This window comes from Ricinus communis, chromosome 2 (genome assembly GCF_019578655.1).
Source record: "Ricinus communis isolate WT05 ecotype wild-type chromosome 2, ASM1957865v1, whole genome shotgun sequence".
In the NCBI taxonomy this organism is placed as follows: Eukaryota; Viridiplantae; Streptophyta; class Magnoliopsida; order Malpighiales; family Euphorbiaceae; genus Ricinus; species Ricinus communis.
The window spans coordinates 22,950,849-22,974,075 of NC_063257.1; the positions used below are offsets into that span (position 1 = coordinate 22,950,849).

The 23,227-nt window shown below is 35.5% G+C and overlaps 2 protein-coding genes across 2 annotated transcripts; one reads left to right on the forward strand and one right to left on the reverse strand.

The window, feature by feature from the left end:
- Window positions 1-17,815: 17,815 nt before the first annotated feature.
- On the reverse strand, window positions 17,816-18,393 carry LOC107261682. The gene is made up of 2 exons (XM_015722637.1): window positions 18,215-18,393; window positions 17,816-18,164 (listed from the first exon to the last, which is right to left on the reverse strand). Exons 1-2 carry the CDS (start codon window positions 18,391-18,393, stop codon window positions 17,816-17,818), a joined length of 528 nt encoding a protein of 175 aa, XP_015578123.1.
- Window positions 18,394-21,250: 2,857 nt separating this feature from the next.
- LOC125369300 lies at window positions 21,251-23,011 on the forward strand. Its single transcript, XM_048371318.1, has one exon. The coding sequence runs from the start codon at window positions 21,251-21,253 to the stop codon at window positions 22,745-22,747; it is 1,497 nt and encodes a 498-aa protein (XP_048227275.1). The 3' UTR covers window positions 22,748-23,011.
- The last annotated feature ends 216 nt before the right edge of the window (window positions 23,012-23,227 follow it).

The window sequence follows — 23,227 nt, forward strand, 5'->3', positions numbered from 1 at the left end:
GTTCTGACGACCTCCTAGCTCTGCTCCGATGCCTTGGGTAGAGCGAGCCAAACTGACAAATTTATCTAATTACAGGAACAATTTAATCAGAAAAAGTAAAACATTTGATAATTAAACCTAGGCTTAGACTCCTAGAATTGACTATCTAATTATTTTCGACTCGGGTAAATTCTACTGAAAATCCGGCAGAACCTCCCCTAAATTACGGACACTTACCTCCCGTATAACGGGTCCAGGACCTGCCAGAAAATACTTCAAACATACAGCGATAAATTAATGGGAGTCGGGCCACCAAAACTGCATTAATTTGTCCGACTCCGCAACAGAACACAAACACAACTATTGGCAGACGGTCCGACAAACTATTTATTTTAATTAATAAACCTCACATAATTTTCCTATTATTCAATACAATAATTAAAATACATAACTATTTTATAAATGAACTCTAAAATCTACGGGCTAGAGATTTACAAAGACGCTTGATCACTCGGTTGATTCGCCTACAGCCGTTAGAGTCCGATCGACGATCCGAACTCACAAACGGACTCGAAACACGGCACTGATGCTGATCCCAGCTTCCGATCTTTCGATTCGACCCTTGATCATCCTGAGCAATTTGTGGACGATCTCGACCATCTATTTTCAAGCGGAGTCTGATCGCTACGAAATCGGTGCCATTGGAAAGCTTGAGCTAAGGAGAGTCCGGATATGTCCTTTGATCGGCCATCCCTGGCCGGAACTCGCCGGAAAAGCCAAAAACTCTGGTTGCCCCCCATTTTCTCTCTCCACCATGAACTTTCAACTCCAGCCACCATGTATGACACCACCACTGCCAAAATGAAGCTTAGGTCGAGGGGAGTCGATTGCCACCCAAACTCGGTATTAAAAGGAAACGCCATGCATGTTGTGATCGATGCCTCTTTTCTCTTTCTTTTACCGGCCTTGCGCCACCGTTCAGCTTTGCCGCCTTGCTCGCCGACGCCAGCCACTTTGTCGGCCAGCTCCGCCGCCCCAGACGGCCAGCCACGGATGCCGATCCTCCCTCTCCTTCTTCTTCTCCTCCTTCCCCGATTTCCCTTCTTCCTCCTTCCTTCTTTCTTTTCTTTCCTTTTCCTCTCCATATCAACCTTTGGTTCCTGTACTTTTCTTCTTTACCATTTAGTCCCTCAACTTATTAAATTAAATGCAAAATTTTCGATTAATCCTTAAACTTTTCTTTAGCTTTTCAATTAAGCCCCTAACTATTTAATTTGGGCCAAATTAAAATTATTGAAAATATAGAATTATCTATTACCCTTGCTTTTAAATATAAAGTTACCAAAATGCCCTTACTGACACATTTAAATATAAAAATACCAACCATACAAATTTTCATTTAAAACCCCAAATTGAAACAATTATATTTTCAATCCTTATTCCAAAATTAATTGCCAATTTAATCCTAACACTTAATTAACTTAATTAATCAATTTACTAATTATTTTCCAATTAAATCAACACCATTAGCTAATTAAAATTCATCATTCTTAAATAAATTCTTTTATAAAATATTATTTATTAATTCTTTCATAATTCTCAAATATAGAATTTTTAATTTATATATTCATATTGGGGAGAAAATCAAATGACCAAAAATATAATTTATTGCCCAAGGAATTTACTTAATTAATTTCTTGAAAATCAAACTAATTTGATATAGAAAAATAACTCTCTTATTTTTATCTACCATTGAAATTCTACTTTAAATCATCCCAATTAAACTAATTAAAAATAAAGTAATATTAATTTAAATAAAAACTCGTTATTAATTATTTCTAATATTATTATTATTAAAAAGGAAAAATTTCGGGTATTACAAGCTTATTATACTGAGACATGGGAACCTCGTCCGAATTCCTAATACCGAACCCACTATTGTGGCTCCCTGAACCCTGGGTAGCTTGATGCTGTTGAAAAGCCAACAACTCCCCTAAAGCCCTCTGCATCCGAGTCATACCGGCTACAAACGCTTCAACTAGGCTGCCGCTCGAGGCCTACCTTGCCTCCTAGAATCACGAGCTGGGGCTGGTGGGGCCGAGTGGATGAAAACCTCATCTTGGGCAGCTACTGCTGCTGCAACCGCTTGAGTCCTCGGCATAGCAAGGGCTAAAAATAAATAGTAAGATATCAAACCTAACAGACTCTCTAATGTATAGCACAAATACTAGAATCAACGAAATATGCAAGGACAGACTCGACCCTAGCTCCGAAGTAGTTAAGGAAGTTAACCTAGGTCGAAGATAATCTAAACTTAGGCTCTGATACTAACTTTTTCATGACCCGATCAGTGTGCTCGTGACTAGTACTAAGGAATGGGTAGGCTTAAAGCCACTAGAACTCGTAGTAAGCCTAACTAATTACCAATTCAAATATGTATACATATGCATGCTATTAAAACAGTCTAGCATTTCATTCACAAATCTCCAGCTGGATGCTAGCAAATATTCCATAACTTGTTACAGATCAAATTCAAACATAATATGCCAGGTACACTACTGTAGAGAGCCTAGAATTTTAAGTAATTCAAAATACAAAAGTAGAAATTAATTATAATAAGCCCGAAGGAGAAAGAAGTCGGGCTGTCAAGAGGAAGACGACGGAGAACCTAGTTGTCACCTAAAAAATCTAAAATTGAGACTGTCAGCCTCGAGAATGAGTTAAAATCATATAATCTTATAACAAATACAGTCTTTTCAATAAAATATTTATTTAATCAGAATAATATATCATATTGCCATAATTCAGAAAAATACAATTTAAATACTTATGGGACGAGTGCCTCAGCAGAACCCTAACCTAAATACTAATAGCCTTTCGGGTCTCTTATTCCAATAGGTCTGGCGCCCAGAGAGCAAAGCTCAACCAAGGTCCTTAAATCTAGCATGGTCACTTGATTCCCAAATAAGCCAGCACCTAGAGAGCAACGCTAGACCAAGGACCTTCCTCCGGTAGTCAAATTTTTACAGCCCAGAGAGTTGTATTCGACCAAGCCAAAACCCAAAAATAACCTTTTACTACTTGTCTCTAATTGATACCGGTACGCACGCGGTCCTGATTTAACCCATTAGGTGGTATGTTCTACTGCCGCCTCATCCCGATGTTACAATCATAGCATTAATAATAATTATAAATAGTATATATCACAAGCAAATATAAATTATTCAATAACACATTAAGAATTAAAGTTGAATAGCTTCAAGTGTAGCAAGCATGCAAATTATGTGTAATAATAATAATAATAAAAAATAACAATAATATGATAGCAAAAATAATAGTAATAATAATAACAATGATATCGATAAGAACGAAAATAAAATTTCTAATAATGATACTAATAATATTTTTAATAATTATTAATCAAATAAAACCACTAGTAATAATGCTAATAATAATCATAATAATTGTTAATCAATTAACATCGTATTTAATTTAGACATGACAAAAGTACAGTTGATTATATGACTTTAACTCACAGTTCTGTCACGTTCTGCAGTCTGCTCCTATGCCTCGGGTGGAGCTGGCTGGACGAACATATAATCTATTCACAAAAACAACTCAATTAATAAGATATTCTTAATTTATTTTAAGCCTAGACTCCTGAATTACACTGTCTATGAAATTCAGAGTCGCAATTCTATCAAAAATTCGGCATAACCTCCCCTAAAATATGGACATTTACCCCCCCATATAATGAGTTCAGAATTTGCTAGAAACACTTCAAATATTCCGTAATTATTTAATGGGAGTCAGGCCACAAAAACTGAATTATTTTTTCTCAACTCCGCAACACACCATATATCACAATTAATTACAGACAGTACGTCATTAATATTTATTTCACAACCAAACCATAAAATTTTTTCTAGTATTTAAACTAATCAAATACAACCACATCTATCACAAACCAGAACAATAATTAATCATACTAATTGATTTGTAATATTTATATCTAGGTCATAATTAATTAAATCTAATTAAATTAAATTATTTATAATTAATAATTAACAAGAATAATATTTTCTAAAATTATAAAATAATTTTTAAGGTCCAAATAAAATTATACCGAGCTGAAAACCCAAAATTCTGCGCGTTTGAAAAATACAGGTGTTCGAAAGATGGTACTGCCAATGGTGTTAGATTTTAAATCCCGAAGCGCCTACGTGAAGCTTGAGTTGTGAGGAGTCCGAAAAACGTAACTGCTTTTGCTAGAAACTCGCCGAAAGCAACCGGATCGAGGCTAGAAAGTCTCGGCTCCAACGAGGATGCACACTACTACCGGTGGGGATAACGCGGCCGGGAAGCTCGGCTCAGGGGGTTTTCGATGACAGGGACTCGTTTATAGCATCGGGCGAGTGAAAGGACGGTGATAGGAGGTTGCTTCAGTGGTGGCAGCTCCTTTTTGGCCTTTAACGTCGGCGGTAGGGGGGGGGGGGAGGGGGAAGAAAGGAAAAAGAAGAAGAAGAAGAAGAAGAAGAAAAGAGAGGGAATAAGGAGGAAAAGAAAAAAGTTTTTCTTTTTATTTATTTAATTTTATTTTTAGGGTTTTACAAAGCGGGTCCCTTTTTCATAATTGAATATTTAATTAGGTTAATCAAATAAATGAGGAATTAGGCTAAGCTTAATAAAATGGGTTAGAATTAGGTGGACCTAACATGTTGTATTATTTGATGTGTAGAACAATTATTATGCTGCATTTATAGAAAAAAGTTATTAATTAATAAAATTGAAGGTGTCTTTAATGATTACGGCACTGCAAGGCTTTTTTACCTAATCGAGAACACGTTAACTAGTCACAGAAACTAGCTCTCCAATTTCTGACCAATTGATGTTGATTTGGTAATCTGAAAGGGTATATTCCGTTTGATTCTCCGCCTTAGCATGTGCCATATCATTAGGGGAAGTTAGGGAGTGGGACCCGCTGGCTAATTGGACTGACTTTTATGACATGACACATGCTAAGGCAGAGAATCAAACGGAATATACCTTCTCAGATTGCAAAATCAGCATCAACTGGCCGGAAATTGATATACTTTCATGTAGTTTGGCTACCAATTAGATTCAAATTAAAGTATTTATATCAATTTGAAATATGGTCCAAAGAATTGGTACCAGCTTTCATCATTATCTAAAATTTATTTACGGACCATGTTCACCATCAGAAAAACAATGGGTGCTTTAAGATGTTGACAAATGTTTAAGGAATTATAAAAATTCCTTATATGAAGAAAACTTTCATAAGCACAAATCATTAACTGAATAGAAAGATAATCCACCACTAAAGACGAAGAATGAAGAATGGGAAACACTTATTGCTAGATGGTATTCGAAAAAATGACAAGTAATATCTACTATACTTATTGCATAAATGGCATATGCATGTATTCAATTAGACATATTATTAATATAAGATGTACTATCTTTTTGAAAAGGGTGGAATTCATTTCAAAAAAAAACCAATTACATCCTTAATTGACAAGTAAACTCAACAAGCAGTTGTTTATGAGCATCTAATTTCTGAATAATCTCAACAATAATCGGACCAATCTCAGCGTAGATGTCCTCCTTAGCTTGAATCCTGGTAACGACATTAGCAGAGTCAGTTGCCAGAGTAGCCCCTGTAATACCCATTTGTACAGCTATCTGTAAGCTTGCTTTAACGACAATGGCTTCATCAACGTCAACAGGAAAGGCCTGCATGATTCTCTAGGCACCCGATGCCAAAACCTAGCATTTATGATCACGCATCACTATACCAAGTCTTGATACACTGAGACTATGATTAATGGCTACATCTATATTAATCTTGATGGATCTCTCAACTGGGGCTTCCTAGCCATTACTTATAATAGTAGTCACGACCTTCTTTTGGTTTTGAGTTTGAAACTTATGTAGATAATGATGGAATTAATAATTAACCCAAGAATCAAATCTTGTCTAGAAATTGTTTGATAAGATCAAAGGAAGCGGAAGCGTACCAGAATCCATGATTGAACGAATAGTATAGCCTTCTGATTGATTGTATCTTTTATTTCTGTTCTGATGGATGGGAATCAGGAAGAGAAAAATGAAAAACAAATTGATTTGATACTTCAATTAGGGACCACACCTATTTATAATAAATCCTTATGTGTGAAATTACCAGTTTGTCCATCATTAATTAATAATTTACACTTCAGGAATTCTACACATATATTAACACCAAACTTTATATTTAGATGACATGGACCATTACATAAAATTATATCACTTCAATTAGGTCCTTAAACTTTATAATAGTAATATGTATATGATTATTAGCCATAATACATGTACGTCTACATGTCCAAATGTATTTATAAATATGTAAGCACATAGTGTACAATCCAAATTCTAATAATCTCCCACTTGGATTGCACTACCATGTGCTCATATTATAGAAACTATTGATCATATATAAATCACTATTACTAAATGTGCGCAAGAATGAAGATATATCATCTAAATCAATCTCGTCCATTAATCTTAACAACGTAAAGACTAAAGAGGCAGTCGTTGTCATTTCGCAACTAAACCCACAATAATCTCATACATCAACTTGACTAAATGACATAGATCAAGTGTGGATGTGTAGCATGGAAATTACATGTAATGTGAACATTCACATGTCTATTTCCAACTGGTCCAACCTTAACCGAATTAGATCAGAATTCAGAGTAAATCAAATTAGTACGTGACAACTAAATAATATTATGATATTAAATACAAAATGTAACACAAAACTCCCACTAAATTAAACTATATCAAATGTAATGACACCCATATGACCAATATGCTCATGAAAGGCCAAAGGTTTCAATGCCTTAGTAAATGGATCCGCTAGCATGGAGTTTGTTCCTATTAGCTCAATGATAATAAAACCACTATGTACTCTTTCTTTCATAACAAGGAACTTAATATCTATATGTTTAGATCTAGAAGAGCTCATGTTGTTATTTGAATACAAGATTGTTGCTCGATTGTCACAATATAATTTGAGTGGCCTTTCAATGCCATCGACTACTCGCAATTTTGTAATAAAGTTACGCAGCCATATAGCATGATTGGATGCTTCATAACAAGCAACAAATTCAGCTTCCATAGTGGATGATGCAACGAGTGTCTGCTTAGCACTCTTCCAAGAAATTGCATCACCAGCTAATATAATTATATAACTAGATGTTGATTTTCGACTATCTTGACATCCAACAAAGTCGGAATCAGAAAACCCAATGATCTCAATTTTATCCGACCTTCTATATGTGAGCATATAATCCTTAGTATTTTGTAAAGATCTAAAGACTCTTTTGGCTGCTAACCAATGTTCTCTTCTCGGATAACTTTGATATCTGCCAAGCATTCCCACAATGTATGCAAGATTAGGTCGTGTACAGACCTGTGCATACATCAAATTCCCTGCTGCTGAAGCGTAAGGAATATTCTGCATAAACTTGGATTTCAAATCATTTCTCGGACACTGTTTCAAACTGAACTTATCTCCTTTAGACACAGGGGTATCATGAGGTTTATAATTTTGCATGCCAAAGCGTTGTAGTACTTTTTCAATGTAACCCTTCTGTGATAATCCCAAAACTCCGTGAACAATCATGATGGATTTAGATCCCTAATACGAAAGATGCTTCACCAAGATCTTTCATTTTAAATTTATTCAATAAAAATTTCTTGGTTTCCCGAAGCAATTCCACATCGCTACTAGCAAGCAAAATATCATCCATCTATAAGACCAAGAATATGAATCTACTCCCACTGAATTTATAGTATACACAATCTTCAACAGTATTCACTTCAAAACCAAATGAGGGAACTTGATGAAATTTCAAATATCATTGATGAGAAGCCTGCTTGAGCCCATAAATGGATTTCTTAAGTTTACAAACCAATTTGTTAGTTTCCTTGGAAGTCAACCCTTCTGGTTGTTTCATATAAATAGTTTCCTTAATGTCTCCATTGAGAAAAGCAGTTTTGACATCCATCTGATGTAGCTCAAAATCAAAATGCGCCACAAGAGCCATAATAGTCCTGAAAGAGTCTTTCAATGAAACTGGAGAGAAAGTCTCCTTATAATTAATACCTTCCTTTTGAGTGAATCCTTTAGCGACAAGACGAGCTTTATATCTCTTTATATTGCCTTGTGAATCCCTTTTGGTGTTAAATACCCATTTACAGCCAACCAGTTTCATACCTTCTAGCAATAAAACAAGATCCCAAACGTTATTGTCTTTCATGGATTGCATTTCTTCACCCATAGCATTTATCCACTTATGAGAATTAGAACTTTCAGTTACTTCATGAAAAGTGAGTGGATCATCTTCCATTAAGTCAACATGTTCTTCATTCTCTATGAGATATACATAATCATATGAAAATGTACTTTTCCTTACTCTAGTAGATCTTCTTAAAGGCTCTAACTCATTTTGAATTTGAGGTTGTTGAGTTTGATCTTGATGCTCCTCATAAATGATCTGTTGAGGAACTACTGGATGATCTACAAGTAATGCTTGTTGATCTTGATGAGTAGGAAGTTCAACATCATTATCTTGTAATGGATCTTGATGTTGTTGTTGAATAATGTTAGGTATGACAACCTGATCATTATCAACAATACCCGTATAGAGAGGAAAATTTATTGAATTCTCTTCAAAGGCAAAGTTATTATCCTTATCTTCCCCTCCAAACTCAACATCCTTAAAGAATCGGGCAGTTCCTGTCTCAAAAAATGTTCTTGTTTTGGGATTGTAGAATTTATACCCCCGTGATCTTTTTGCATATCCCACAAAATAACTACTAATAGTTCTTGCATCCAGTTTCTTTTCATATGGCCTATAAGGCCTTGCCTCAGCTGGACATCCCCAAACTAGTAAGTGCTTTAAGACTGGTTTTTTTACTAGTCCATAACTCATAAGGGGTTTTCTTTGTAGCTTTTGTAGGAACTCCATTAAGGATATAAACTAAGGTCTTTAATGCATCAGCCCATAGAGAGTGAGGTAAAGTTGTACAATAAATCATACTTCTTACCATATCCTTAGGGGTTTTATTGCATCTCTCTGCTACACCATTCATGTTTGGAGAACCTAGCATGGTGTATTGAGGGACAATCCTACATTCTTCTAAAAAACGAGCAAAAGGACCTGGACGTTGTTCACCAGATCCATCATATCTACCGTAGTATTCACCATCACGGTCAGATCTAATGGTCTTAATAGTCTTACCAAGTTGATTTTCAACTTCAGCTTTAAATGACTTGAAAAAGTCTAATGCTTATGACTTCTCATGAATTAAATATAGGTAGCCATATCGAGAATAATCGTCAATGAATGTGATAAAGTATTATTGACCATTCCATGAAATTGTAGGAAATGGCCCATAAATATCCGTATGTATCAGTTCTAAGACATCTTTAAGTCTCTCGGCTCCTACTTTTCTCTTGTTTGTAATTTTACCCTTAATGCACTCAACACAAGTATCATAATCCAAATGATCAAACTTTTCAATAATCCCTTCCGACACAAGCCCGTCAATTCTCTATTTAGAGATATGACCCAAACGTTTGTGCCATAAAGAGAACGAATTTTCATTTAAAAATTTACGTTTAGTGCCTTTGGTTTGAACATTGAGGGACTCACCATACGAAGATATCGTATCAAGTAAATATAGATTTTCATAATCAGATAAAGTACTAGTTCCAACAAGCATAGAATTAAAATAAACATTACATTTTTTGTGTCCAAATGAACAAATAAATCCTTCTTTGTCCAATACAAAAACCGAAACTAAATCTTCGTCTAAAAGATGGTATAATAAATGTGTTATTTAATTCTAAATAAAAACCAGTATATAATAATAACTTAAAAGTCCCTATGCCTTGAACTTCCACTGGATTCCCAACCCCCATGTATATGAATTTCTCATCATTATTGGGTTTTCAGTAGTTCAAGCAACCCTGCGTAGATATACTTATGTGAGTTGTTGCACCAGAATCCAATCACCAAGTATATAAGTGCAATTTTTCTTCATATAAGAAGGGTCCTTATAAAAGAATCATTTCTTTTCTGTACATCCCTTAGACATGTCCTTATGCTTCTTTTGTGCTTGTGACACCACAATCTCCTTACCTTTCCTCTTCTTACCACAGCCTGAAAAGGTTGATGCCAAATGAGCACTCTCAATCTTATGTTGTTTCATCCTATCTTCCTCTTCCACTAAATGAGAGATGAGCTCATTAAATGTCCATTTGTCTTTCTGACAATTGTAGTTGACCTCAAACTGTCCAAATTGCGGAGGAAGTGATATCAACACTAAATGAATGAGCAAATCTTCCGAATGCTCTATCTTTAGTGATTTCAATTTTCTAGCAAGATGAGACATTTCTAAGATGTAGTCCCTTACGCTCCCATTACCTTTATACCTCACAGAGACAAGTTTTCTTAAAGATGCACTTGTCTCTGCCTTATCACTTTTGGCAAGGCACTTTTCAAGGGTATTAAGGAAGCTTTTGGTATTAGTTTCCTCAGACATAATGTCCAGAAATGTCTCTGGGATAGCATTTTTTATTATCATAAGACTCATGCGATTAAAGCGGTTCCACCTCTCAAAACTCTTCTTATCCTCAGAAGAGCTTTGATTTGTAAGAGGTGTAGGATGTGGCTCTCTCGATGCAAGGTCTAAATCCATGCATCCTAAGACCATAGTCACCTTATTTTTTCAAGTTTTAAAATTACTACCATTAAGCATCGGAACACTATTAATTATGGTAGTAACAGAAGTAGCATTAACAGTATCAGCAGTACAAAGAACAATATATAAAACATATAATCAGCTCATACATATATCCATAACTAAAATAGTGATTAATTATACCAATAATAATAACCCATCTCAAGATAACCAATGTGACATCAAATCTAATCTTTGGATAAAGAATTTGACTCATAGTATACTTTCTTGGTGTAGCAATCAAGTGGAAATGATAAAATCCCATCAAACATTTAGCCTTCCTTTGGACTGACTAAACGCGCATAATGGACACCTTATAATCATCTCACTCATTAGCATATGCATGTGTAAATTTCTGCCAAATGATAGTCTTCCTTTGGGCCGACATATTATTCGCATGAATTAAAAAAAAACACACATACTACCATCTTAGTAATTCACAATCAAAGATTTTCCACAATAGATGTCATGTTTGTGACAATATTGTTTCAATTAATTGAAGTGAGAAACTAATTATAATTAATTTAGATTATATAATTAATCACTAATTATAAGCAGAAAAATGTTTGCAATCCTAATGCATATAAATAATAAATAAAAATATATAAATGTATTTATTTCAAATAAAATATCATTTAGAAAATGAATAAATTAAATGAATAAAAAATAGGCAGCCTTTAAATAATTAAAGACATGTTTTTAAAACGGTATTGCACCATATCATCCATTTAGACATTTGAAATGAATAACCGCTATCGTGATACGGTTATTAAATCAAAAACAGTTTGTCACAGAATCCGGAAAAACAATAACGACCATCGCGTCAATTTCAAACTACACAATTTTGCAATCCAGCAAATTTAGAAAATGGAAGCCATGACAATGCAGTGATGTTGGGTCAATATCCAAAATCAACAACGGTACAACACAAAAGGGAAAATAAAATTTTTGGGAATGGATTGATAAATTACACATAATCGTCAACAAGTTATAATTCAAAACGGTAAGTCTTAAGCATCAAGACATTCAATTTAAGATGATATTACACCAAAATTAATAATTAATATCACCATAAATAAATGAAATCAAACACATATGACGAGTGATCATAAACAATTATTAAGTTCTAAACATCATCGATTCTTTCATATAATATAAATAATTATATAAAAATTGAATCAAAACAATTCTAAAACAAGATTGGCTCTCATACCAATTGATGAAATTAATAATTAACCCAAGAATCAAATCTTGTCTAGAAATTATTTGATAAGATCAAAGGAAGCAGAAGCGTAGCGTACCATTGATAGATGGGAATCAAGAAGAGAAGAATGGAAAAAAAATTGATTAGATATTTCAGGGACCACACCTATTTATAATAAATCTTTATGTATGAAATTACTAATTTGCCCATCATTAATTAATAAGTTACAATTCAGGAATTCTACACATATATTAACACCACATTTTATATTTTAGATGACATGGACCATTACATAAAATTATATTACTTTAATTAGGTCCTTAAACTTTATAATAGTAATATGTATATGAATATTAACCACAATACATATACGTCTACATGTCCATATATATTTATAAATATGTAACCATATAGTGTACAATCCAAATTCTAATAGATAATCTCTAGCCTAGTCAACTATATTGTCCTCCTCCATTTTACTCTTCAAATGGATGGCATGATTCTTGTTGAATCACATCCTCCACACAATGATCGCCAACTCCTCAGTGGTCGTTCGTGATTGTTTAATGGCCATGTCAAAGAAAAAATCCTAGAAAGAGACATTTACGCATATCAGTTCCATGCAAATGATAGTATGTTTGACGTACCTTTTTAAGCTTCGAACATTCCCACAGAGCATGAAGAATGGACTCGGAGTGTCCATGACACATAAGACAAGTGTTATCCACATGAACTTTGTGAGCCTGAAGATTGTTGTACGTTGGTATCCAATCATTACACGCCTTCCATAATAACACTTTTAACTTTAGGTGGGATAGACATCTTCCATAGAGTGGACCATCCCATGGAAATAGCGCTATTGTTCGAGGTGCTATATTTACTGTTCAACTCTAGAGCCAACCAGAATCCACTCTTTACTGTATAGTCACCTTGCTTGTCGAAGTGCTACCTGAGCACCGGTTCTTTGTTTCGGCCTGTGAGAGGAATTCTGATAATAGCCAAGGCCTTTTTAGAGTTAAAAAAATTACGGATGAGAGCTTCATTCCACTGACCGGAGGCAGTCAGGAGGCTGCTTACAGTCGCATTGCCACCTGGGGTCCTTGGGAATAAGGTTTAAATCCAAAAGGCCTAGGAATCCATTGGTCCTTCTATATATAAACATTACTTCCATCTTCAATGGTCCATCAGGATCCGGCTTCTATGATCTCTCTCCCCCACAAAATACTACACCATACAAATGATGCTTTAGACGATACTTTAGCCTGTAAGAAAGTACAATTAGGGAAATAAAAGCTAATAAGAATTCCTGTAACCAAAGAATGAGGATATTGGATTAAACGCCAAATTTTCTTTGCCAACAAGGCTTTGTTGAATAGATATAAATCTCAGAACCCCATTCCTCCTTCCATTTTATGACGGCATAGAGACTCTAACGTACATCAATACATTTTTCGTTGGCTATCACTACTCCCCCACCAAAAGCGGGCATAAAGGCGGTGAAGTTCCTTGATGAGAGAAGTAAGGAGTCTAAATAAGTTGATAGAGTAAGCTAGTATAGCCTGGATAACCGCTTTGATCAGCACTTCCCTTCCACCGGCCAAGAATAGTTTATTTTTTCACCCTTTTAATTTTTTCCACACTTTGTCTTTAATGTCCTTGAAGAGAGAGGACTTGTTGCGCCCTGCAAAACTTGGTAAACCAAGGTATTTCTATTTATATTCAACTTGCTGGACTCCAAGAAGTTGAACAATGTCCCTACTCAAATTTGCATCAAGCCCACCTGAAAAGCAAACAGCTGATTTGGAGAAGTTGATAATTTGAGGGTGCGACATTCACTAGTAGTTGCTCGCAAGAAAAGCAAACTAACATCGACAAAGAACAAATGTGACACTCTAGGGCCATTATTGCCACACGGGAACCCATGAATATTGCACCACTATTTTCGGCGTCCTTGTGTAGAAGGACAGACCTTCTGCACATAGGAGAAACAAGAAAGGTGATCGAGGGTCTAAGGGGGTTAGCGAGCCTTTTGCTTCACCGTTTATCAAAAAGGAGTAAGAAACTGAAGAAATACATGATATAATTTTAGAGATCCAACCTGGGGAAAAACCAAGCTTACCCATTATACGCTCCACGAAAGACCACTTGACACAATAAAAGCTTTGGACATATCCAGCTTTAGCGCCATATATTTCTCCTTTTTTCTTCTCGACCTTTTTAGACCATGAATGCATTCAAAACCAATTAGTGCATTATCCATGATGAGTCTGTGTGAGAGGAATGCACTTTGATTTTCTGAAATAACATCTGGAAGCACCTTACAAGGCCTATTAGCTGGAGCCTTGGCAATGATTTTATACTAAACAATGCACATGCTAATAGGCCTGAAATCAATCATCTTCCTAGTCCCTTTGATTTTTGGAATCAAAGTAATCATAGTAGAATTAATATGTGCCCCCATGATTCAGGACACTTAAGCAGGCTGCCACAGCCCCATCACTCACTACTTTTCAATGTTGTTGAAAACACAGGGCTGGTAAACTGTCTTCCCCCGGAGCCTAGGTGGGGTGCATCTGGAAGACCGCTTTTCAAATCTCCTCTTTAGTTAAGCTCATATCTAGCATTCTATTATGGGCCAAGGAAACACTGTTGTAGAGAATAAAAAGAAGAAAGAATACTTGTATATTGAATTGAAATTACAAAGAACATATATATAGACTTACTAGCTTAGCAGCCAAGTAGTCTTTTGGTAACCTACAATTTTTAAACATCCTACATTAAATACATAAGTTACAAACATATATAACTTACATATTTAATAGGCACTTAATACATAAGTTACACACTTAATGAATATATATATATATATATATATGTAACTTACATATTTAATAGGTGACTCTTTAATTTTATAACTTAAACATTAAGCTATTCATAACTTACACATTAAAGACTATACTTAATGACTATTAAATATTATTAAATTAAATTTAGTTTTTCTACACTCCTCTTTAAACTGAATTTCTGATCAAACCGAGTCTTGCTCTTAATCTGGCAAAATTTTCAAACTTTAATGCCTTCGTGAAAATATCAGCAAGTTGATCTTGCGACTTGATATACTTCAGCTCCACTTCCTTCTTACGAATACTTTCTTTGATGAAATAATATCTTGTGTCAATGTGCTTGCTCCTATCATATAAAATAGGATTCTTGCTCAATGTTATAGACGATTTATTATTAATAAAAATATCAATTGGTTCTTGGTTTGAAACCAATAGCACCTCTAACACCTTTCTTAACCATGTGGCATGACAAACACAAGCAGCAGCAACAACATACTCAGCTTCACAAGTTGAAAGAGTTACAATAGATTGCTTCTTTGAACTCCATGTAAAAGCAGTCTCTCCAATAGAAAACATAAAATCCATTATACTTTTTCAATCATCAACATCACCTCCCAATCACTATCACTATCATTATAGCCTACTACACTGAAACTTTCTGAAGGTGAGTAAAACAAACCATAATTTGAAGTTCCTTTGACATATCTCAAAATTCTTTTACCAGCTTTCATGTGCAAATTTGTTGGTGCCTCCATGTAGCGACTGATAAGTCCTACTCCAAAAAGAATATCAAGTCTAGTACAAGTCAAGTACCTTAAGTTTCCAACAAGTTTTCAAAACAAAGTTGGATTCACCTTCTCAGTATCATCATATCTTGACAGCTTTACTCCACATCCAACTAGTGTGCTGACAGACTGACATTGCTCCATGCCAAACTCCTTTAAGATCTTTCTTACATAGCTCTTTTGAGAAACAAAAATGCCATCATCAGTTTGTTTCACTTAGATTCCCAGATAATAAGACATCAGCCCTATATCTGTCATCTCAAATTCAGTAGTCATCTCCTTTTTGAATTCTTCAATCATTGCTGAATTATTTCCTATAAAGATCAATCATCAACATACAAACACACAACAAGAGTATCACCATTCTCTTTCTTCTTGGCATAAAGAGAATATTCATGAGGACATTTCAGAAAATCTTTCTTCTAGAAATAATCATCAATCCTGTTGTACCATGTCCTTGGTGCTTGCTTGAATCCATACAAAGCTTTCTTCAGTTTTAAAATCTTATTTTCTTGCCCTCTAACAACATATCTGAAAGGTTGTTGTAGATATACTTCTTCTTCTAAGTATCCATTCAAGAACGCCGATTTCACGTCCATTTGAAACATTCTCCATCTTTTTTGTGCAGCCAAAGAAATGATTAAGCGAATTGTTTCCAATCGAGCGACTGGTGCAAAGACTTCATCATAGTCAATTCCATGTTGTTGGCTGTACACTTTTGCAACAAGTCGAGCCTTGTATTTCTCGACATCTCCTTTTTCATTCTTCTTGATTTTGTAAATCCATTTCACACTAACAACTTGCTTGCCTTAGGAAAGATTTGCTAATTCCCAAGTGTCATTCTTTTGAATTGATTTTATTTCGTCATCCATGGCTACTCTCCATTTTTCATTTTTCACCGCTTCTTCAAAATTCATTGGTTCAATATCTGCAAAAAGGCAATAATGAACATAATCTGAAACTTCATCAGTGTTAGCATATATGTCCTGCAAATTTCTCATTTTTGTAGGTCTTTCAGATGAACTTGAAGGACTTAAATCTCCTTAATACTTGCTGGAGTTCTTAGAGGTGTCAAGTTCTGTACATCAGAATCAGAATGTTGAACATCTTGATCTGAATCATAAAAAATTAGAAGAAAATTATAATTTTCTGATTGATTCTCCCAATTCCATCCATCAGCTTCCTCAAACTTGACATCTACTCAGGATAATCTTCTTGCTTGTCGGATTGTACAACTTATAGCCTTTAGACCTTGCATCATATCCAACAAAAATAAATTTTTCACTTTTGTCATCCAGCTTAATTCTGGTTTCATCTGCAACATGAACATAAGCAACACAACCAAAAACTCTAAGGTGAGAAAGAGTTGGCTTTCTTCCACTCCATGCTTCTTGTGGTATAGATTTCTACAAACTCCTTGTAGGACATCTGTTACACAGATATACAGCACATGCCACAACTTCAACCCAAAATTCTATGGGCATTTGTTTGCTTTTCAACATGCTTCGAGTCATGTTAAGGATGGTTCTGTTCTTGTGCTCCACAACACCATTCTGTTGAGATGATCTTGGCATAGTCAACAATCTCCGGATGCCATGAGATTTACAAAAAACATTGAATTGATTTGAAGTGAATTCACCACCTTTATTAGTTCTCAATGCCTTTAAAGAACATTCACTTTCCTTTCCAACCAACAATTTGAACTTCTTGAATACTTCGAAAGCTTCAGATTTCTGCTTCAAAAAATAAACCCATGTTTTGCGACTAAAATCATCAATATACAGTAATAAATATTTATTCTTACTAAAAGAAGTTGGATTAATTGGACCACATATGTCAACGTGGACAAGTTCAAGAGGCTTCGATGCTCTTGAAGATGATTCCTTCGGAAAATTGTGTCTGAATTGCTTTCTGTACATGCATCCTTCACACAACTGATTAGGATGATCAATGAAAGGTAGACCATGAACCATTCTCCTTTGAGCCAATTGCTTCAAGCTGTTGAAATTCAAATGACCCAGTCTTTGATGCCAAAGCTAGGATAAATCAGATGCACTTGCCTTTAAGCACTTCATATAATCAGACTGAAGTTTGAGAATAAACATTTTATTTTTTGTCATTTTAACCTTAGCAATCAGATTACCTTTATTGACTTTCATCACTAATGCACCATTCTTCAAGTAGATCTTGAATTATTTCTCCAAAAGTTGGCGTAAACTCAACACATTCACTTTCATTTCTGGAACATAATATACATCAGTAATGAACTGATGTGAGCCATTCTTGGCTTGAATCAAGATATCACCTTTGCCTTCGTAAACTATATTTTTATCATCTACAAATGAAATACTACCATTATATGATTCATCAATGGTCATGAATAAATTTTTCTTGCCTGTCATATGGTTGCTTGCGCCTATATCCAAGAACCATGATTCTTGATCTTTGCCTTCATTCCCATCGGATGAGAATAATAAAGTAGGTTGTTCATCTTCTTCACCTTTGGCACAAAATACTTTGTCTTCTTTAACAGTTTCATATCTGCATTCATTTGCATAATGACCATATTTCTCATAATTATAGCATTGTACTTCACCTCTTTTATTCTAAGTACCTCTTCCACGTCCTCGTGATGATTGCCTTTGATTTGAATCTGAATAGTTTGAATTTCCACCAAATCTTCCTCTTCCTCTGCCTCTGAAATTACCTCGACCACGGCTATGAAATTTGCCGCCTCTTCCTCTTCCTCTTTGTGATTCTTCATTTGCATTATCTTTTTCTTTCAAAGACAGCTTTGAGAAAAGAACTTGTGATTGAGGTTCTTTCTCCTTCATTATTTCTTCATGTGCTTGCAATGATCCCAACAACTGATCAACAGTCATGGATTCTAAATCATTTGATTCTTTAATTGCCACAACAATATAATCAAGCTTCAAATCTAAAGATCTCAATATATTTTCAATCACACGGACATCCTCCATTTTGTTGCCATATCCTCTTAATTGATTGACAATAGTCAAAACTCTAGTGAAATAATATGAAATTGTTTTAGAATTTTTCATCTTGAGAGATTCAAACTCTCCTCTCAAGGTTTGACAACGAATTTTAATAACCTTATCAACTCCTTTGAAAGAAGTTTCTAAGGTCTACCATGCTTCTTTAGCACTTGTAGCATTTGTAACTTTCTCAAACATACTCTCATCCAAACACGTGGATTAGAGTCAATGCTTGTTGATATCTCTTTCTTGATTTCTGTAACGCTTCCTTCTGATTTTGAGGCAATTCATTCTCGTCTTCAGGTTGTTCCGATCCTTTTTCAACAATTTTCCACACATCTTGTGATCCTAGCAAAGCTTTCATACGAATACACCAATTATCATAACTCTCTTTGGTGAGTTTTGGAAATTGGAAAGGAAATAAACTATTGCTCATCATCTTTCTTCTCTCATTTTTTTTAGTCTCTTTTCACTCCTTTTTTTAACGCTCTGATACCACTTTGTTGTAGAGAATAAGAAGAAGAAAGGATAAACTCACTTGTATATTGAATTGAAATTACAAAGAACATATATATAGACTTACTAGCTTAGTAGCCAAGTAGTCTTTTGGTAACCTATAATTCTTAAACATCCTACATTAAATACATAAGTTACAAACATATATAACTTACATATTTAATAGGCACTTAATATATAAGTTACACATTTAATGAATATATATGTAACTTACATATTTAATAGGTGACTCTTTAATTTCATAACTTAAACATTAAGCTATTTATAACTTATGCATTAAAGACTATAAATGACTATTAAATATTATTAAATTAAATTTAGTTTGATCAATGTCACCATCGGTGGGATAAATTAAGGTGAAATATTACTGAAATAATTCATAATAATATCCTGCACTTGAGATTCTCCATCTGTCCATTCCCTATGCTCATTAACCATTCCTCTTATTTCATTCCGAGCTTTCCTGCTTGATGCTTTATAATGGAAAAACTTCAATGTTCTTGTTGCCACATCTAAGCCAATCAGCTCTCGAACGCTACTGCTAGTAAACCTCCTCTTTGTGCAAAAGCACATCAAGGTCCTTTTCAACTCTTTTAACATCCCGCCAATTACTTATATTTACTGAATTGGTGAGAGTCTCCATCCTCCTTCTTCTTTCCATTGATTCTTTATTCGAACAACTTGCTATTTTCCACATTCCGAGAGTTTAAAGATTTAGAGCAAGACGAGATTACTATACTTACCTGAGCAAGGCTTCCTTGATGTGGGTCCATAATCCAGTTTGATTGGACCTTTGCTTGATAGTCCTCATTCTCCGCCCATGCGACCTCATAATGGAAACGACTCCTCCATTTTTTTTTTTTTAGAATAGACTGAAAATCTACTTGAGAAGGGAGCTCGGTGAGAAGGGGCATGTGGTCAGAGCCCCAAAATTCAAGGTGGCGCACTCTGTAGCAAGGGAATAAATATGTCCACTCCTTAGTACCAGCATTCGATTCAACCTTTCCATGATACACTTCCCATCCTTATGTCCATTACACTAAGTAAAGAGAGGACCTGAAGAGCCAAGGTCACAAAAGTTGCAATCATCCAAAACAGTCCTAAAATTGTTGATAAGGTAGTTCGAGTGGCTGTTCCCTCCTTATTTCTTTGAGTGCCTAAGAAGCTCATTGAAATTGTCACCGAAAGCCACGGTAACGAAGAATTGTCCTTGGTTCTCGAGTAAAGTCCAAGAAAATAATTCTTAGAGAGGCAACTGGGTCCCTGTAAAACCTTGTAAATCGCCACTGAGCACTATTAGAAAAGGGTACTACAATATCAACATGATAGTTAGAAAAATATAATAAAGAAACATTAATATAAGAAGACCAAAAAAATACAAAGGTCACCACTTCTGCCGATTCTATCGACAACAAAATTCCCTGCATACCTAAGTTTTAATTGAATAGCTTCAATTTGAGTTTGCGAAGAAATAGTTTTGAAAAGAAAAATCAAGTCTAGTTAATGCATGTGCACATGGCTGTGCAGAAAATGGAACGTTCGGTCATTCCCAAGACCTCGAACATTCTAGCAAAGGATTTTCATTGCTTCCAGCAAACCCTCCTGCTCATAGAGAGTCGCCAATATCTCAGTGTATGAAGGAATTGCAATCTGATTAGCAAGGACAACATCCAGGCCATTATCGAAAGCCTCATCCCAGTCTTTAGCCATTATTATTGTTGTGCCTGTTGGATAAGCTTCAATAACGTCGAGCTCAAGACATCCGTAACAAGTCGGTTAAAGGATACGATAGGCTAAATAAGGAACATAGCTATTTCTATTAAGAAAAGAAAAAAGTAGTTTTCCATTACGTATAGAAATAGGAGTTTGTTCAATGAGAATTTGCTATATAAGGAGATGCCGAGTTGTGGTATCCCTCAAGAAAAGCATTAGCTTTGTGTTTAGTTTTTAGAGAAGATTTTCTAAACATCAATAAAAAAAGTAGTTTTATTCAAACGCTAAGTGCTTAAGAAACTATATTTGGTATCAGAGCTGCAGGATAAGTCGATCCTAACGACCTCTCGTTAAACACCAATCACGAAGATCATACGAACGTATTCTCGCCGTGAATCAACTATGGGAGACGACGTAACACGGCCAAAAGAATTCACGCCTTCGTCAATTCAATGTCCTATACTAAACGCCACAAATTATACGGTATGGGCCATGAGAATGAAGGTGTTGATGAAGATATATAAAGTTTGGGACACAATCGAACCTGGAACGGCAGATGCAGATAAAAACAATATCGCCATTGGATTATTGTTTCAAGCAATCCCGAGTCTCTTGTCTTACAAGTCGGTGAGAGAGACCTCAAAGGAGATATGGGATACAATTAAATCTCGTCATCTAGGTGCTGATCGTGTCAAGGAAGCAAGGCTCCAAACCCTAATATCAGAGTTTGAGAGAGTTAAGATGAACGACACGGATACAATAGATAACTTTGCGGGAAAGTTATCCGAGATTGCATCTAAATCAGCCTCACTTGGACAAACGATTGAGAAAACCAAACTTGTGAAGAAATTTCTCAATGGTCTACCAAGAAGCAAGTACATTCATATCATAGCAGCCCTCGAACAGATTCTAGATTTAAAATCTACGGAATTTGAAGATATTGTTGGAAGACTAAAGGCCTATGAAGAACGTATTGTTGATGAGGAGAACCATGGAGAAACGCAAAACAAACTGTTATACTCAAACTCCGAAGATCACAGTTCTACGTCGTCACGAGGAAGAGGACGTGGAAGAGGAGGAAGAGGAAACAAGGGACGAGGCAGAGGAAGGACCAACACACAAGAACGAGAAACAAATCACAGTGATCAAAGCCGAGGGAAAGAAAAGAAGGATAGATCAAAAATAATTTGTTATCGTTGTGACAAGTCATTGCCGCCTCCAGTATGTCGGGAGAGGACACAAAGGACGCAAGAAGCAAATAAAGTGGAGACAGAAGAAGCTGAGATAGCACTTTATATGCATGAAATTGTGTTTTTGAATGAAGAGAGAATAATACCAACGAACTACGATACCAACAAGAAGGAAGAAGGAGTTTGGTATCTTGATAATGAAGCTAGTAACCACATGACTGGTAACAAGACGTTCTTTTCGGAGCTCAACGAGAACATAAAGGGCAAGGTAAAGTTCGGAGATGGATCGTGCGTTGAAATAGGAGGGAAGGGATCAATCCTGTTTCAAAGCAAAACCGATGAGCAAAAACTTGTTACAGACATCTATTACATTCCCGCACTCAAGAGCAACATCCTAAGTTTAGGACAAGCTACGGAAGTCGGGTGTGATGTAAGGATGAAAGAAGATTACTTAACGCTTCATGATTCAAGAGGGAGACTGGTAAAAGTTAAAAGAGCACCAAATCGTCTCTACAAGACAAGTCTGAAGATCGGAGAACCAATATGCTTACACACGAGAATAGGAGATGATACATGGAGGTGGCATGCAAGGTTAGGACATATAAGCTTTAAAACAATCAATGCTATGTCCAAACAAGAGATGGTTCATGGCCTGCCGAAAATTAGAGAAGAAAAAAGGCTGTGCGAGTCGTGTTTGGTTGGAAAATAAAGTCGTCAACCATTTCCCAAGACAACCATGTTCCGAGCATCTGAACCTTTAGAACTACTCCACGCAGACTTGTGCGGACCTATAACACCACCAACCAGTGCGCATAACAAATACATATTTGTTATCATAGATGATTTTTCAAGATACATGTGGACTATCTTGATGAAAGAGAAGAGTGAAGCATTTGGTAGGTTCAAGGCGTTTAAAGGTTTAGTAGAGAAAGATCTTGGTAAATCAATCATAACTCTTAGAACTGATAGAGGAGGTGAGTTTACTTCAAGAGAGTTCAATGAGTTTTATGAAGAAAGTGGGATCAGAAGACATCTCACAGCATCATACACACCGCAACAAAACGGTGTGGTGGAGAGAAGAAATAGGACCTTGTTAGAGATGACAAGGAGCATTCTCAAGGCAATGAAGGTACCAAACTACTTATGGGGAGAAGCAATACGCCATTCTACATACGTAATCAACAGAGTA

Coding starts and splice junctions, on each gene's coding strand:
- LOC107261682 (XM_015722637.1), bottom strand. CDS start 18,393: ATGCAAATGAAGAATCACAAAGAGGAAGAGGAAGAGGCGGCAAATTTC. Junction 18,165..18,214: donor CTTAGAATAAAAGAGGTGAA/GTACAATGCTAT, acceptor AAATGAATGCAG/ATATGAAACTGTTAAAGAAG.
- LOC125369300 (XM_048371318.1), top strand. CDS start 21,251: ATGGGAGACGACGTAACACGGCCAAAAGAATTCACGCCTTCGTCAATT.